Source organism: Anopheles marshallii, chromosome 2 (genome assembly GCF_943734725.1).
Source record: "Anopheles marshallii chromosome 2, idAnoMarsDA_429_01, whole genome shotgun sequence".
Lineage (NCBI taxonomy): Eukaryota > Metazoa > Arthropoda > Insecta > Diptera > Culicidae > Anopheles > Anopheles marshallii.
The window spans coordinates 28,754,831-28,770,746 of NC_071326.1; the positions used below are offsets into that span (position 1 = coordinate 28,754,831).

The following is a 15,916-nucleotide window of genomic DNA, read 5'->3' on the forward strand; positions in this document are numbered from 1 at the left end:
CATGAAGCCCCCGAGGCCGAACGAGATTTATGTGACTGCAAAACTAATCCCAAACTCCTCTCGCCAATAAATCACCATACGGAGAGCTAATAAATAAAACATTTCCAAACCGAAACGAACCCCTGCCTGCGCTGTATATGCTGGATCATGCCGGACGCTAACGATTCCGGTAGTTCTGGGGTAGGGACAGGGAGTTTTCCCGAAGACGATCCCCGCAGTGAAACTTCTAAGGATTCCGTCAATTCCAAACAATGGTAAAGTTCGAATTTTTTGGCAAAATTTTATTGCTGCAACTCGTTTGGAACATTCACACCTTACAACCGGTGTCCGCTGGCGACCATGAAAATGGCGAACCCTTGATTATCTCGTTATCAGTGCAGGTTTGCAAAAGCTCTCCGGGTTCGTTTTTTTATGCTCTGCATATCTTAATACCGCCGCGCGGCCAACGCAGGGGAGATGCCATAAAATCGCAAAGCATATACCGTAGTTAAAACCCCAAAGCGGTAACGCTTTAATACGTACGAACGTGCCGTACCAATCCATACCCGATTCGGATCATTATTATCGGATCGGCAGTGGCATGAAATATTTGTTGCATTGCAGTCAAAACTCCCTTCACGGGTACGGGCTGGCTAATGGAAGAGTAAGGGACCAAGGGAGAAACCTGACCGAAGGGAAGCCGTATAAATTATCTTCAACCGTGTAGTTGCTGGCCACCCTTCTGTACAAAGCACAACCCGCCGAGATTACCGACGCGCTATGCGCTACGTATGTGTGCGGCTAACAGGGGCAACAAAGTCATGTAATGGAAATAAATTTCCCGCTTTCCCAATACCACCACCGGCCATTAGTACCGAACCTTTGTCGCTGCATTACAGGGTTGGAAGTCAATGAAAAATCAACAAAATATGTTTTGCGGCTGCTGGGAGGATAAATGGCGCATGCATGTGCCCTTTAGGGCGAAGCGTCAGATTAATAAGTTCGAGTACATTTGAATCCGGTAAGCGATGGCACTGAATCCAATTAGCATACCTTAAAGATGGATTTAAACTCCATCGCAGTTAACTTAATTGCGTAAATTTTGAAAGTTTATTGCTTAAATATCAGAAGCTAATGACGGATAAGTAAGTCTAAATAGTAGCTAAACCCTTTGAGCTGTGTTGGAATTTTGGTCAGCCTTGAGATGATGGTAACAATCACAAAAATCAACAAACAAGGAAAAGATGGATGGAAAGCACCTAAGAATGATAAATTTTGCTTTGTGTTTCATACCAAAAGTTAAGTGAATCATAAAGTAAGTCAGCAAACAAAAACTAATCAACATATCTGGAAATTCCAGCTCAAGAGGGGTTGAGTTTAAAAATAAACCATGGAGAAAGTAATTCTAGTTTTACCTCTGGTGCCTTTAAGAATTACACACAATAATCTTAACTGCGCATTAACCAGAATTCCCAAAGATTTCAAAGAAATACAATTCAAATGCTCACAGAGCTTTTTTCCATTTGAGAATAATTATTCCAATGCATGCCATTGTGACCGACATAGTTCATAAGAATAAAATAATCTAATACAACCTATAAGGTAATCAGCATTGAGGTAAAAACTTCAAGGAAACAGAAAACGTTCAGTAGTCTAGGGGTTTTTCTTAAAACTTAAAAATTATTATTATAATTCTGACTTCGTAGAACTTCTTAAAACATAAGGATGACACATAACAAATCCGCTAACCCTTTGTATTTTAAATTAAGCTGAATAATCCAATCATTTCAAAGAACTCAGAAAGAAAATTCCCATAAATTTCAGAACTTAAAGAGAATTGGTTTAGTACTGGCTTTCATTGAAAAAGCTCCACACACTTCGCCGTTTCGGAACTTAAGGATAGATATTGTACGAGATAATAAGACACGTTTCAGTAGAAATTGATTTACATATCATTTTGTTAAAAACATTCGAAACATGTAAGCGGAAATGTGTCTAGGTTCGTGAATAATGTAACGATAACTGCACCGCGAACCACACACGCCTTCGTTTTCGAGTCAGGAACAACAATTTCACAACGTCCATGACATTTGAGGCGTTTGTTCGGAGCTGTAATGAAACAGCAGTGCCATGCTTTTCTGTGGTTTCCACTGGCCCAACGACGAAAACCCTCATAACAGTTATTTAAAGAAAGGCCTCAAATCCTTTCCCTCGTACCTGTGCCCATCTGTCACGCAAACCACACCACTGTTTAACACCTTTTAGCACCATCAGTCCCGCATTTTGGCACGGTTTCGTCATTTAATTTACCAATAAAATCCTCCAAACCAACAACCCGAGGACTGGGTTGTGTGCGACCGGTGTGACGTTAAAATCATCAAACAGTGGAACCAGCGCCAAAGAGCGCCACAACATCCAGGCACCACCGACACACATCGCCTTTACGTACAACTTTCAAGACATAAAGCAACGGGCTACATAAGCACCATCATCATCGTCGTGTCTTCGTGCTGCGATGCTGGCTACAAGACAAATAAAAACGGTGATCGTATTTATTCTTCACCATCATCGTTACACTACGGGTCTGAAGAATTCATACTCACACACGCCTAAAACCCCAATGCGAAATGTTGCTCGTGGATCGTTACATTTTATTTTAAACTGCTCCAACCGGTAAACGTTCACTTGGAAATACTGAAAACAAATTATTTGCCTCCAACGACTTTTCTCGCCGATCTTCTACGATCGTTCAACTGTAGGGTGCAAAGCCCTTTTCGAAATCATTGGTCGGTGAAAACATTACAAGAATAGCACGAATGAATTACAAAACAAAGGTTATTAATAGAACAAATTGCACCGACCGAAGTGGACTCCGAAACAAACGGAAATGGTTGCCGAAAACTGTTTGGAAAATAGTTCAAGCGAAGGAATAAATAGGAATCCACCTCTGTTCCTTCTCACCCGCTTGCAGTCACTCTCTCTCTCTCTTAACGGCAAGAAGCAGGAAAGGAACATTCAAAGAATAAAGAAAAAAACCACACTACCAGCTTACAAAATTCCGTGCCCCCAACCGGGCCAATTCGTGTCGGTTCACTTCTCGCTAGCAAAACATACCAAACGCGACCGTTCGACAAAGCCTTTGAAAGCTTTCGATGGCCCACCCTCCCAAGTGTTAGTGTGTTGTTTTCCAGCATCAGGGTCCCGTCCCCCAATAACCGAATATCATCTCCCTCCCCCTTCTGCACTAAACCCAAGCACTCTTTAATTTGAAATTAATTACTTGAAAACTCAAGCCGTGCGGCATGGCACCAGGAAATGGAAAGTCGACCGGCCGATGGAAGGAAATTACGCGCTTTTTGACTTTCGTTCCCACCGAATACCGGTTTTCCCATTTCCGCCACCGGGACCCCATTCCCGGGTTCACTTTTGCCGAATGATGTAAATGTTTTCCTCCGGCGGGCCGTATTTCACGCGGGGCAGACACGATCGATGGCTGCGGGTACCTTCAACAGGAAGGAAGCAAATTTATTCAACTCTTAATTTAATTACACTTTAATTGATTTCCACTTTCGGGGGTTTCATGGTGGAAAAGCGGTGGGCCCTGTGGGTGAACATTTCGCGCATTTGGGACCGGCCTTTTGCTTAACGTTTTCATCGGGAAGGATTGCGATTTCGATAAAAGATGAAACCTGCCACAAAACTTTCACCTTGACCGTGGACGGAAGGAAAAGGTGTTGATGCGTGTTGAGCGATTTTAGGAAAATCAAACCGTTTTAAACAACATCTATCTGGTTCGTTCCTGCTGTATCACGTTGTGTTTCTCTCTTTTCTTACCATTTCAGTTCCACCAAAAATCACTCACGTCACATCCGGCGGTCATCTGCAGGTCCGGAAGGGTTCGCCGGTACGGCTCGAATGCTCCGCCACCGGTAACCCGATGCCCAACATTACGTGGACCCGGAAAAACAATCTGTTGCCAAACGGTAAGAGCATTCACCCTGTTGATGTTTTTCTTTCACCCGCAATCACGTCACTCGGACAATCTTCAATCGTAAATGTTTCGTTTTCTGTTTTGGGTACTGCAAAACAAACCTGACCGACCGCAGGCGAGGAACAGTTCACCAATCCCGTGTACGTCATCGAAAACATGGACCGGCATAAGGGCGGAACGTACATCTGCACAGCCAACAACGGTGTCGGACAGGTGGCTACCAGTCAAATCATTCTGCATGTCCTTTGTAAGTATTTTGAAATTTGATTAAGTTTTTAGTAGCCAAACAAGGATTGTATTGTTACATCAACTTTTACTAAAATATTGCTATATTTACTATGAATAACAGAAAGGTATTGTAGTACCGTAGACCGTTGTCGCCAAATTTTATCTCGAAGTTATCGAAAATCACATGTAGTCGTATAAAATTTCATGTATTGTTAGAAATCTCTGCATGAAATTTTTAATCAATCTGATCCGTCTAATGGCTAACATTATACGATGGCTAAGATTATACGCTCGATTGACAAGATTACATGCTTGTTAATATTAAAAGAGTGGCTATTTTTCATATAGTCCTACACACTATGTTCGTTACGTTGTCCTCAAAGGATATTTACTTGTGAAGTCATTTTATCCTGTATTTTTCACTTCAAGTCTACTAATCTGAGTCTTCACCTCGTTTATGGATAGTGACTGCATCTTCTTTTCCATTATCCTTCAACAACAAGTTATGGTCAAAACAATCCAACAAAAAAAAAAATCACCAAAATGTCTCAACTCACACCAGTAACTAGAATAACTCATCAAATATTCAGAACTACTCACCCGATAGGTACGCAGTACCGCGAAGCAATCTCATCGTGGTTTTGCAGACGTCAGCCGCGCGTTGGACAGCATTTCGGACATGTATTGGTTTAGTACGGGGTGTTGTTTTTTTCTGATAGTACGAATCATGCTACACAGAATGTTGCAGGCTAGAGTTTGTGGTAACTTTTAATACCTTCGTCACCTCGGTACAGCCCGTTCAACGAGAACGTTGACTCATCACTGGACGTTCCGATCGGACCTGACCCGAGCAAGGTCCCGGTGGGTTACCGTTTTTGTCACATCGGTTGCACGAGCGCTTGTACCAAAGTTTTGCTTTCATCACTTTGTACAGAGAAGCTAGTTTGATAACTTGTATGAAAAGGGAAAAGTGTACCGGGTCAACATCGTGAATAGCAATAATTGGAAAACGTGGAGTGTACGAACGGTGTACACTGGAGTGGTTCTAAAAATACGCAACTAAAATATATTTCGAGCGAAATTTCCTTTTCCTTTTTGCCTTTAGCTGAAACATCATTATATCGAACTTCACTATTGAAATGTACCAAATATCCTATGCTAAATTGAAAACAGGTTCTGGAAAAGGATTTTTTTCATTAGAATAAAACTCAATCAGACTCTGTTAGAGGGATTTCAGTTCCTGGAAAGAGTATGCTAGGATATCACATGAGCCTCAAACACAGCCCAAACATCACCTTCAGTCGAACACAATAGCGCAGCTTACTATGCACTTTTCGCTAGCAAAAACACTACATGCTCATTAAAATCATACCTTCCATGGTCGTCAGCGAACGGGTTTCACTTACTTATCCGTAAAGACTCCCTCCCCCGAACATCGTACCGATAGCGTGCGATCGTTGCGTGCGAAAAAATGTCAGAATTTTAATGTCCTGCTAGCTCTGTTTTTTCCGCCATGCATCGGTCAAAGTACTGCGTAGGGTTAGTAGGGTGGCAGACCGTCAGTCTAACGGACCCAGCTACAACACGAGACACTATCGGTATCGCGAGAAAGGGGTTTTTAAGATACTGGCCGGCTACAAATCAGCCCTTGTTAAAGGGGCAACAAAAACCCCGTGCCTAACAAGACCCGAAACGCCCGGTGCTCATAAGCATCATTGACTGCAGGTATGAAGTTCCGTATTAATCTGCATATGCAAATGCTACCGACTTGCCCACCAATTTTCATCCTATCCATTCTCGCTCAACCGCCTCGTTTGGTTGGAAAAGTTCCGTCCCGAGCGGGAAGTCCTTCGTCCTGGAACAAAACCGTGCATTTATCACATAATCAGGCTCACCAAACACAGCGTACCCGCGTTGATAAAACCCTTTCATTATTTTTGCTCCCCAGTGACACGCCGGTCCTGGTCTGGTGCCTCCCCAGCGTCCAACGTTCCGGCCCGTTGCCCCGATTCGGGAAGGTGCGGAAAAGCATTCGTGATAAATGAGATTCCATTCCCAAGGGTGCTGCTCGAAATCCAAGCACCCGGAATGGGCTCTGGTCACACGAAGTCGAAGCCTCCGTGACTCTCGCACTGGAGCTAGTAGCGAAGGGCGAAATGTTCCTACCCCATTGCACATCGGCACACTACTCACATCCGCAAACCCTTTTTTCCGTGGACGTGACGCAAAGTAGGAAAAAAGGGTAAACAAAAAGAAGGAAAAACTTTACACGCACACGTAAACAAAGCCATGCGGAAGGCCATGAAAATGACCATCGAAAGAACGGAGTGGACAAACTAGAAATGGACGATAGAGGGCGTAAAGTCAGCAGGGGAAAAAAAGTCACAAACGTGCCAAATGGTGTGGCATCGAAGATAAATAAGGTGAAAATAAATTGGAATTTCAACTGACCTCCGGTAGAATGGGGATGGCGTTAAGGGGAACTTCCCCGCGCCCTGGAATGCTTAGAGTGAAGACCCGGGCGAATGAACTTGGAAGCCACATGATGACAGATTACGGAGGCACGTACCGATCCACACCGGACCCGGACGATAATCATCCGACATTTTGACCCTTGTCGGTTTTCGTTCATGTGGGGTTCATTTTGAACCTACGCTTAAAGCTCTCTCATAAGCGCTTCACATGGATTGTCGGAAAAATCGCACATTGCATACGGTGGGTTGCACCCGTTCCTTCCCACCCAGGAGGGGTGCATTTTTAGCGCACCCTTATTTTACGCCCTGCCAGACACGTCTAATGAATGGCCTCGGTACGGTTTGGCAACCCGGTCCAGGACCTACGTGTGTGCCCGGCACATCTGCAAAACTGCAAACATTCAGCGCGAATCACGCTCGGTCAGCAAAGGGGTTTCTTTTTACGGAAGGGCGAGTGCTGTGTCCGCTTTCGTGAGATGCGATTTTCATGATGAAACAACAAATAATTGTAATTTTTATGGCCTTTCCGTGCTGGTGAGTCGTTTATTTTGACTTCCCCGACCACTCGGTACCTCGGTATGGGGGCTGTGTTTGCGTTTTTCCTACATTTTTTTTTTGCGCCGACTCTGGCATTCCTTTCGCCGATTCTGCCGTGTGGTTGGGCAAACTTTGCCCTAGCGTTCCTGCCTACGAAGCTATTTTTGTGTGAAATCGAGCTTGTGAAAATAGGCTTCACTTCCGTACCGGGCGTCCCACTACACGGCGCTCTACCGTTTGACTGCGTCAAGGTGAAAAGACAGCAATTTCACAGTTCCCTTGGGATCGGAGCTCCACAGCCGCGCGCGTTTCAAGAAAACGAAACCAACAGCATTGGAAGTATTTGTCGAAACCTGCCTCGTGCCGCATGCTTCCGCGGTGTACTTTCTCGCCCTATCAAACGCAATCATCCCGTACTCCCCCAGGGAACCCAGGTGTAGATTTGAATTATAGCACAAGCGTAAAATTAAGCGCTGAAATCCGAGTGACAGCTGCTACCTTTTTTTTTCTTTACGCCACCCGTCCTTATGGTTGCAGTTTCCCTCATCAGTCTGCGCCAAAAAATAAGCAAGAACCAAAAATAGCGGGTTTACTTTCTTTGGAACGAGGGGAGCTGGGAGCTTCCGAAAGGAGATTCATTCTGAAGGGTGCGGTGAAACGACACCCGAAACGAGCCCTTATCACGAACCATCGACGTCATTGTCCCACCTCATGAGTGTGTGTGTGCGTGCGTGAGTAAGCGTTTTATTTTATTCACATTTTATTATTTCACTCCATGATTGCGAACGATGAACGGCCGAACACAACCAGCGTAATGTGATGATGGGTTCACAGCGATTAGCAATTAAGATAAGAATCAGGTTTTCCTTCTCGCTTCGAACGAGTGAAAATTGGGAGGGAAGGAAAACTTTCGACAGTTACCGTTCACAACCGGTCCAGTTGTAGGCATACTGTGCCAGACATCCCAAAAATTAGACTTACTCAGAAGAGTCGCAGTTATATTGAATGTTAGAGTGCTCGCACGAGCTGATGTCACACGTGAGTTTTTTTTCGTTTTCAACCAGCCACTTTCATTTGCATACATTTCATTTGATGAATAAACATTAGGTCGGTGTGAGAAAACGAGACTGTAATGACCAGCAGGACAACGTGCATCACGTGCCTGTGGAAATCAGTGCTTCATTGTGCAGCAAAACATGGGCTGGAAAAGCAATCCGTGTTAGACGACCGCAAATGATGTGTTGTGCAATGAAATTATGTTGCATTGTGAGTAGAGTTGTGAAAAAGCATCAGTACCGTGAACCTCTTGCAATTCTTTAAAAAGATCGAACGAACTGCACTAAAAAGCCAAATTTTGCTATATAAAAGTGAGGAAGAACTGAACTAAATCGTTCAAAGGATGAGTCAATTTTAGCCATATAAAAATGAGAATGAACTTAACTAGTTCGCTCATAGATAAAATGAGCGTTATACGACGCTAAAGCATAAAGTCACTTTTGGAAAATTTGTGAGTTTTCGCATAATGCGCATTCGGAAAGGTTTAATAATAAGAAAGTTAACAACAAGAAGCCTTTCCGTCACAGCAGGCGTTGATAATCTGTAGTGTGAAGTGTTGGACAAAACCAAATTTACTATTGTGCAAAATAGAACAAGTTCGTTCCAGTTCTTCAAAAAGAACCGTAATGTGCATCTCTAACTATGTGTAACAATCGTCGCTTAAATTACTCATCGTTTTGCTTGTGCAAACATTATCGATCATCGACAGTAACTATTTTAAAATCCTTTTGTTTGCTGTTCACCAACAATATAGCGGTGTGAATGGGATCATTAAACCATACCCACTTGAAAGTGTAACAAAAGGCATGTTTGATAATGTTGTGCGTTGGTACGCGCCAATATTCCCTTTTGCTACTATTTAATTTTTTTTCTATTCCTCGCCCCGGACAAATCACTTCCTATTCAAATAAAATTAACATTTATTCAACGCTGTTTCAAGCGTCCACCGCGACTACTTCCAACGAAATAAACTAAATTTATGGTACCGGTATTCACCTCTGCCAAAAAACAAAACGACCAAATCTCATTCACGCTTGGCATTGATCCAGCATGGCTTCAACATCCGGGCCATTTGAAACGCGAACCCTTTTCTTTCGCATTTAATGCCTCGGGGGTCCCCCTCATCCACCCAACGGGGACGCTTTATTTCGCCGTACCACGCACTTCCCGTTAGCTTAACGCACCCTCTAATTATAATACTCTTTTTTCGGGGTCTCTTTCTTTTTCCCCAAACAAACAAAACAAGATTTACAGCCGATTTCGCGGCTTTGCGTTTTCTTCTGCCTTAATACTACGACCATCATATACAGCGTGGTTTCTTCGCGATATTTCAATTTCAAAGGGGTATGAAAATAGGAATTCAACCATGGTAGGTGGAAAATAGGCGCAGAAAGCCGAAAGAACAAGTCTATTACCTCCCGCTTTTTATGGGGCAGCATAAAATTATGCTATTTCCTATTCGTATTACCCAACGAAAGTGAAGCGAACCCATCGCTCATGCAGCTCGTGTACACAGGTCGAAGCGGGAAGCGAAACTACCCTCAAGCACGATGCAAAACAAACCTACCACTTTTTTCCCCCGGTTTGTGGCCGGGGCTTACTCGGGACGGTCGGGTGAATTTACCATCCGCACGTATATATGTCGAACATGTGAACATACGCCAGGAGCGAAACTTATTGACCACGCGCATTGTGAACAACCTGTCAACGGTTGGCCCGTTTCCGATGGGAGACGCAGGTGGAAACTTTTACGAGCATTAGCCACCGTCTGTTAATAGGCAACTAACACTCGTCCCGCCCCGAACCCTGCGTTTGCTGCGGTTTTCTCCCTTCCGCCCGCTGACCTGCTCGTCCGAGAGTTTAGTTTCGGCCAATTAGCCACGAGATGGCTCGTATTTCCCGACCAAGCACAGATAGGGGAAAGCCCAGCCGTACGCGTCGCTTTAGCTTTAGGGTGGTTGGGCAGTTGGACGGGGAGGTGTTAGCGTCATTTGACATTTGACTTCCTGATGATGCCACTTCCCGGTGTAGCCGCACGAAACTTCCGGAAACTTCTGGCCACGAGGACCGGGTTCGTTTGAATTCAAGTACGCAAATGGCCACAAGCCACCGAACTGAAGTGCAGTACATTCGAAGTTTAGAATTAATTTAATTATACACCAGTGGCAAAGGTTGATTGTTTCCCTGCCCTTTCCTTCCCTCCCACAGCACCATCCTCCCAACCACGGAATGAGTGGAAGTTTCTTATCGCACTGAATCGCCTCCTTCCACACGGGCCATTTGCATTTTCGTGCATTAAATTCAATTTTCTTACTCAACTGTTTGCGGTTGTGGCGTGCGGTCCCCGTTTCCCGCTGCAAACAGTACAAAACATCAAAAACAAAACACACCATAAAGCTGACAGGCTTAATGCTTCATAAAGTGAATAACACAAAAATGGTTGTCGCCTGCGGGGTTGCGCACATGGTTGTTTCGGGAGTTGCACCCATTTGGTTAACTACTCACAGTTCGTACTTCCCATGCCAATGGTTTGTTTCATATCGTTCTGCTCTGTTTTGGTTTCTATTTTTTCAGATCCACCTGAGATAAGCGTCGAGAATCCGATCGTGTACTCCGGCGAGGGCCAGGAAGCGATGCTCGTGTGTATCGTGCACGGTGAATCACAGCCGGAAGTAAGTAGTTTTCCGTGCAGTTCATTGCGTCGCTAAGTGCTTCGGGTTTCGCTTTGCTTTTCTTTTCCTGTGTTTTTTTGCTTTTCTGTGTTCCACCGTAAAAAGTTATAGTGCTTGTTTTCCGTTAACTAGCTTACACGGTTTTAAGTACTAACTATTATCGGTAGGATTTATTATTTCCCTTCATTTATGCTTCCGTAAACGGAAGGCTTTTATGCCTGTTTACCTTACGGGTGGAGTATGCATGCAATCGGATTGATATGTTCATGTTTTAGTATTAGATGAGGTATTTCTATTTTTTTCTAATTTTTGAAGAATTGTTTTTTTTTTAATTTAACAAAACCCTTCGTTCAGTTTCACCACGCACACCCTTTAATGTTGATCTATGCTATATGATTGCGCTTCATAACGCCTAGCTAAACAAATGGTTTTACTATTTTTACTTTTTTCATTCTTCTTCTTCCACTGCCTTCCTTTGCTATCTCTCTCCTTTTTTTTCTCTCTTTCTCTTTCTCTTTTCTTTCTTCTCTCCTTCTTCCTTCATCCATCTGCAACTTACGCACGTGCTTTCTACCACGCTGAAGGTACTGTGGCACAAGGATACGATGCAGATCGACCAAACCGAACGGCACGTGATCGAGAACCGCGGTGCCCGCCACACGCTCATCATCCGGAAGGTGCACCCGCAGGACTTCGGTAACTACTCCTGCATCGCGGACAACCAGCTGGGCAAGACGCGCAAAACGGTGACGCTGACGGGTAAACCGAAGACGGCCGTGTTCCGTTCCGTGCCGAACAGCCAATGGAAGGACAAGTACAACATCTCCTGGATCGTCGATTCGCATTCACCGATCGAAGAGTTTAAGCTGTACTACCGGCAGGTGGACGGGGATACGCTGCAAACGCACGACGGCATCTTTCTCGACAGTCGGAAAATGCACCACAGCTACGCGGGTGATAATGTACGTACGAGAGGAATATTTACAGCACCAGCAGGGGTTTTGTTGACGTGTTGCACCAGTCACTGATAGACGAATAACGATCTCAATAGAATTGCCTACCTTCAGTCATTTCTAAGTAGTTCTGCTGTCATATTCAATAATATTGTCATCATAAACGTCAGTTCAATTTGCCATCCAATCGTTATCGGATTGGAGTTCTTTACTTCTACCGGTTCCCCCGAATCCCTGCAAACCCGTCCCACCCATTTCGTGCAAATGGTTCAGGTCAAATTTGTTTCACGCTTTTATTGAAGATGTCATATTTTGTAGGCCGACACGGAACGGCCAGCCGCCCCCGTGCCGCACGTCCCATACCCAAGCCTCGCCAGGCAACAAAGACATGGAAGTGGAGGAATTAATTCAATCCCATCTGGTTCATTCGTTTTCTCGTTCTCGGTGCTGCCATTGTGTGTGTCACATTCATCATTCGGGGATCTTCCCTATTGGACTGGGGAACTGTAAATGCTGCGCGCTGCTGGAACTGCTGTGAACGTGCACGACCATCATTCTCGTTTACGGTACGGAATGGAAATTTGCTGCACGCGCCAACTACCCCACCAACCGTGGAAAAATGTACGGCAATACGGGAAAAAAACCACATACACACACCATGACAACCTTCACCTTGCCATCAAATCCCGCAATTTGTACACGGAATACCAATCCCAAAACGATGTCGTTTCTGCACGTTGCGGTCGTTGTGTGCGCCTGTGGAAAACGGAACAAATGCCACCTACAATTCTACCACCATCGCTGGCAATAACAACAAACGGGTGTACAATGAAAAAAAAAAACCCCCGCTGTCCTCAAATAATGCCAACTAACGCTCCAGCAGATGCTAGACTACAACCGGAAAATCAACTCGTACGATAGCTACTCGTACAACAATGGCTACCACAATCTGCACCACAAGTGGTCCAAGACGGACTGGCGGGATATTGTGCTGCCGGCCTTTCCCTACTCCCACCACTACACCCAGGGCATGAGCTACCTGATACGGGGTCTCGAACCGGACCAGCAGTACGAGGCACGGGTTCAATCCAGGTAATTATTGATGAGTGATCATCCAGATTTCTAGCCGCCCAGTTCCTTCGGGACACTGCATCCTTTCGGAGCTTCGGATCTTCTAACCCTGCTCACGTGCTCGGGTTCTATGAGCAGGCCAATCCGGCCGGCCATGCACTTTATGGTAAGAATCCGGTCACCGGGATGCTACACAGCCTTTTTCCCCTCCCTACCGCCGTGCCCCGTACCCAACAAGGGAGCATGATTGGGTGCTTTGGCTTTTATTATCCGATTCGTGTGCAAGCATGATACACTGCGGGTGGAACCATTCGATGTGGGACGAAAATTAATGGTTTCTGCTTTCAGACAACCCCAAATCGAGTGGCTTTCTCCGGGAGCGATTCTTCCATTGCACTGAGCATGTTTAAAACTTTGGGTTTTCGTCGTGCAGAAAAAAAAATGAACATACACATTGACAATTGAAGACTGCTTCATCGGAGTCACTGTTGGATTAGGTCGGGGGCACTCAGATCCAGTGGATCACTAGCCGTATAAAGACGCTAGAGGGAACTCGAAATTCATCAGAAAATCCAATCTTGTCATACGGAAAAACAGTCAGCTTGTGGGGAAACAATTCACCGTCTTGCCCTGACCCAGAAAGTAGTAGTCATATCGTTCTTCTGCGTAGGTTCGTATTAACTTCTTAAGCTTTGGAGGCATCATTTTGTGTCCGAACATGTGATCGAATGATACATCGCACGCACACATAAAGATGCTAATCTTCTTACGCCCGAAGCAGAACCCCGGCCACCATGCGACAGATTGTATGTGCTTCATGTGAATAAAATTGATTGCTTCTAATCGATTTTTAATAATGGCGTCACTCCAGTGGGAGTTTGATCGATGGGGACGGCGGTAGCATAGCATCTGTGCGTTCGTTCCCCGGGCAGATCTCAGTACAAAAAACAGGCACGATGTGTGTAGTGGATGCAGATGCGCATCGTTCTCTGCATTCGCTTCCAGTTAGAATCTTTTGCCCCGGTCTTACCCTTAAGACGGCTTGTCTGTTTTTAACCTCGCCGCAGGGCTAAGGGAATCGTACAAAGCCCAACACGGTACCGGCTAAGCGGATCAAGCTCCAGCGACACTGTGGGCGTTCGACTGACATATTCTTAGATTGAAATTCAAATTAAATTTATTTTAATCAACTCATCCCGGCTCATGGTTTGTCTGTGTTTTTGCTCCATTTCTTCTGGTTTCGTTCCCTCCTCCGTATTTCGCACCGTTGCGCTCTGATGCTGGCTGCATGAAACGATTTTCTACCGTGATTAAAATCATTATCCTTGGATGCTGCATCCGTCTGCGATGGACATCCTGGCGCAACCTCGACCACGGTGCATGTTCCCGGCGGGTACGGTGCTGTTCGTGCCTTCGAAACATCCCCGGTCGTCGATGCCAACATTCGATAGGAACCGGTACGGTTGGAGTGACTTTTCCGAGAGCTTTCTGTTCACCACGTCAAACACAGGTAAGTGGATTGAGTAATTTGTTGCTTCGTACTACGGTACATCTTAATGGGGTTTCGTTGTGCCAGAAAAGCACTTGAACATTTTTGGGAGGATGAAAAAGTACATTTACCATCAAGACCCCCAACGGCAATGGGAAGGGTGTTCAAGTGTTTACTGTATGCTTCGGTGAGTTTGATTACGATCAGTGTACCGTACATTGAGTGTTTGTTGATCTGCTTGCATTCGAGCTGTTTATTCGGTTTTTAAATATTTCATTAAACGCAGCGCTTCACTTAAGTTGAAGTCGACCGGCTCGAATTTTCCAGCAAATTCAACAATCATTTTCAAATTCAGCTGAAGCGGCACGATTATTTCACGCACCGAAAGTACTGTGCCTCATGATTAATTAGTCTTAATTTGTTAAAATGTACTGCCATGGCTAACTCCTCATCAATATCCATTTTTCCTTCCGTTCCGCAGATACGGAGATACGTGATCTGAGCGTCACACACTACAGCTCGTCCAGGGCGTCGGTCATATTTGCCAGTGAGATGCGTTGCCTGCTAGGAGCCCTGTTTCTGGTCGCCATTTGCCGTTTGGTAAGCTTTTGAAGTTGACCCTTCCGCTAATGGACGTAAGAATAGGAAAGACTTCGCAGTAACGTTCTGTTGAACCGGTGGTGATTTGTGGCCACAAACCAGCTAAGTTAGCAAACAAACACATTCTCGATCAGTTTTATCGTGCATCCCCATTCGTTAATAATTTGATCGCGCAAGAAGCGCATTACTCATTTTGTACTCATAACATTAAAGAAGCGCTTATTATTTTTTATGAAGCAACGGCTCCCCCCACGAAATAATAAACCTTCTAGCCAAGCAAAAGCGACAGTACGCAGAAAGCGTTGCGACTGAAAACGATGCAAAAAGGTAAATGTGATTAAAAAAACGCGATACCAATTCAAACCATAGCGCAACAAAAAAAAACTACAACAACAACAAACCAGCTGAACACAACTTGAAATTGATTAAGCTGGAAGGACTATATATTTTTTGATGAAATTTAATTTACTCTGATAAAATAAACAACCACTCAAATTAAACCTCTGGCTACTGGAACCGAAGATGGCAATTTCAGCAATTACGCTCGCGACGATGATGATGGCAACGATGCTGATGATCAGGGTGACGATCGCAGTCACGACCTCGCAACCGCGTCGTGTCTCTGCCGTTGTGCACGCGAGGTGGTCATAATTTATTACGCTTGCCCCGCCACAGGGGAACCGACGGAAACCACGGTCGTACCGGGCCCGGCCGGGTAGGTGAACTGAACAATGGACAGAAAAGAAGCGCGAACGGATGCGTTTCACATCGAATGAAAAATTCAACCGAAAGCACTCCAAAAAATAACAAACCTCGAGTGATGTGCACCCCGAGACAGCAAGCGGGAACAATGTGCTCGGGTGAGG

The 15,916-nt window shown here is 44.9% G+C and overlaps 1 protein-coding gene across 1 annotated transcript in view; it reads left to right on the top strand.

Annotated features, from left to right (window-relative positions):
* LOC128719092 (hemicentin-1-like) overlaps nt 1–15,062 on the top strand; it is a 56,173-nt gene extending 41,111 nt beyond the window's left edge. The window contains exons 4-10 of the mRNA XM_053812713.1: nt 3,822–3,962; nt 4,086–4,217; nt 10,840–10,937; nt 11,522–11,899; nt 12,774–12,982; nt 14,413–14,471; nt 14,932–15,062. Coding sequence (XP_053668688.1) covers nt 3,822–3,962; nt 4,086–4,217; nt 10,840–10,937; nt 11,522–11,899; nt 12,774–12,982; nt 14,413–14,471; nt 14,932–15,062 — 1,148 coding nt within the window. The remainder of the gene's footprint in view (nt 1–3,821; nt 3,963–4,085; nt 4,218–10,839; nt 10,938–11,521; nt 11,900–12,773; nt 12,983–14,412; nt 14,472–14,931) is intronic.
* Nucleotides 15,063–15,916: the final 854 nt, after the last annotated feature.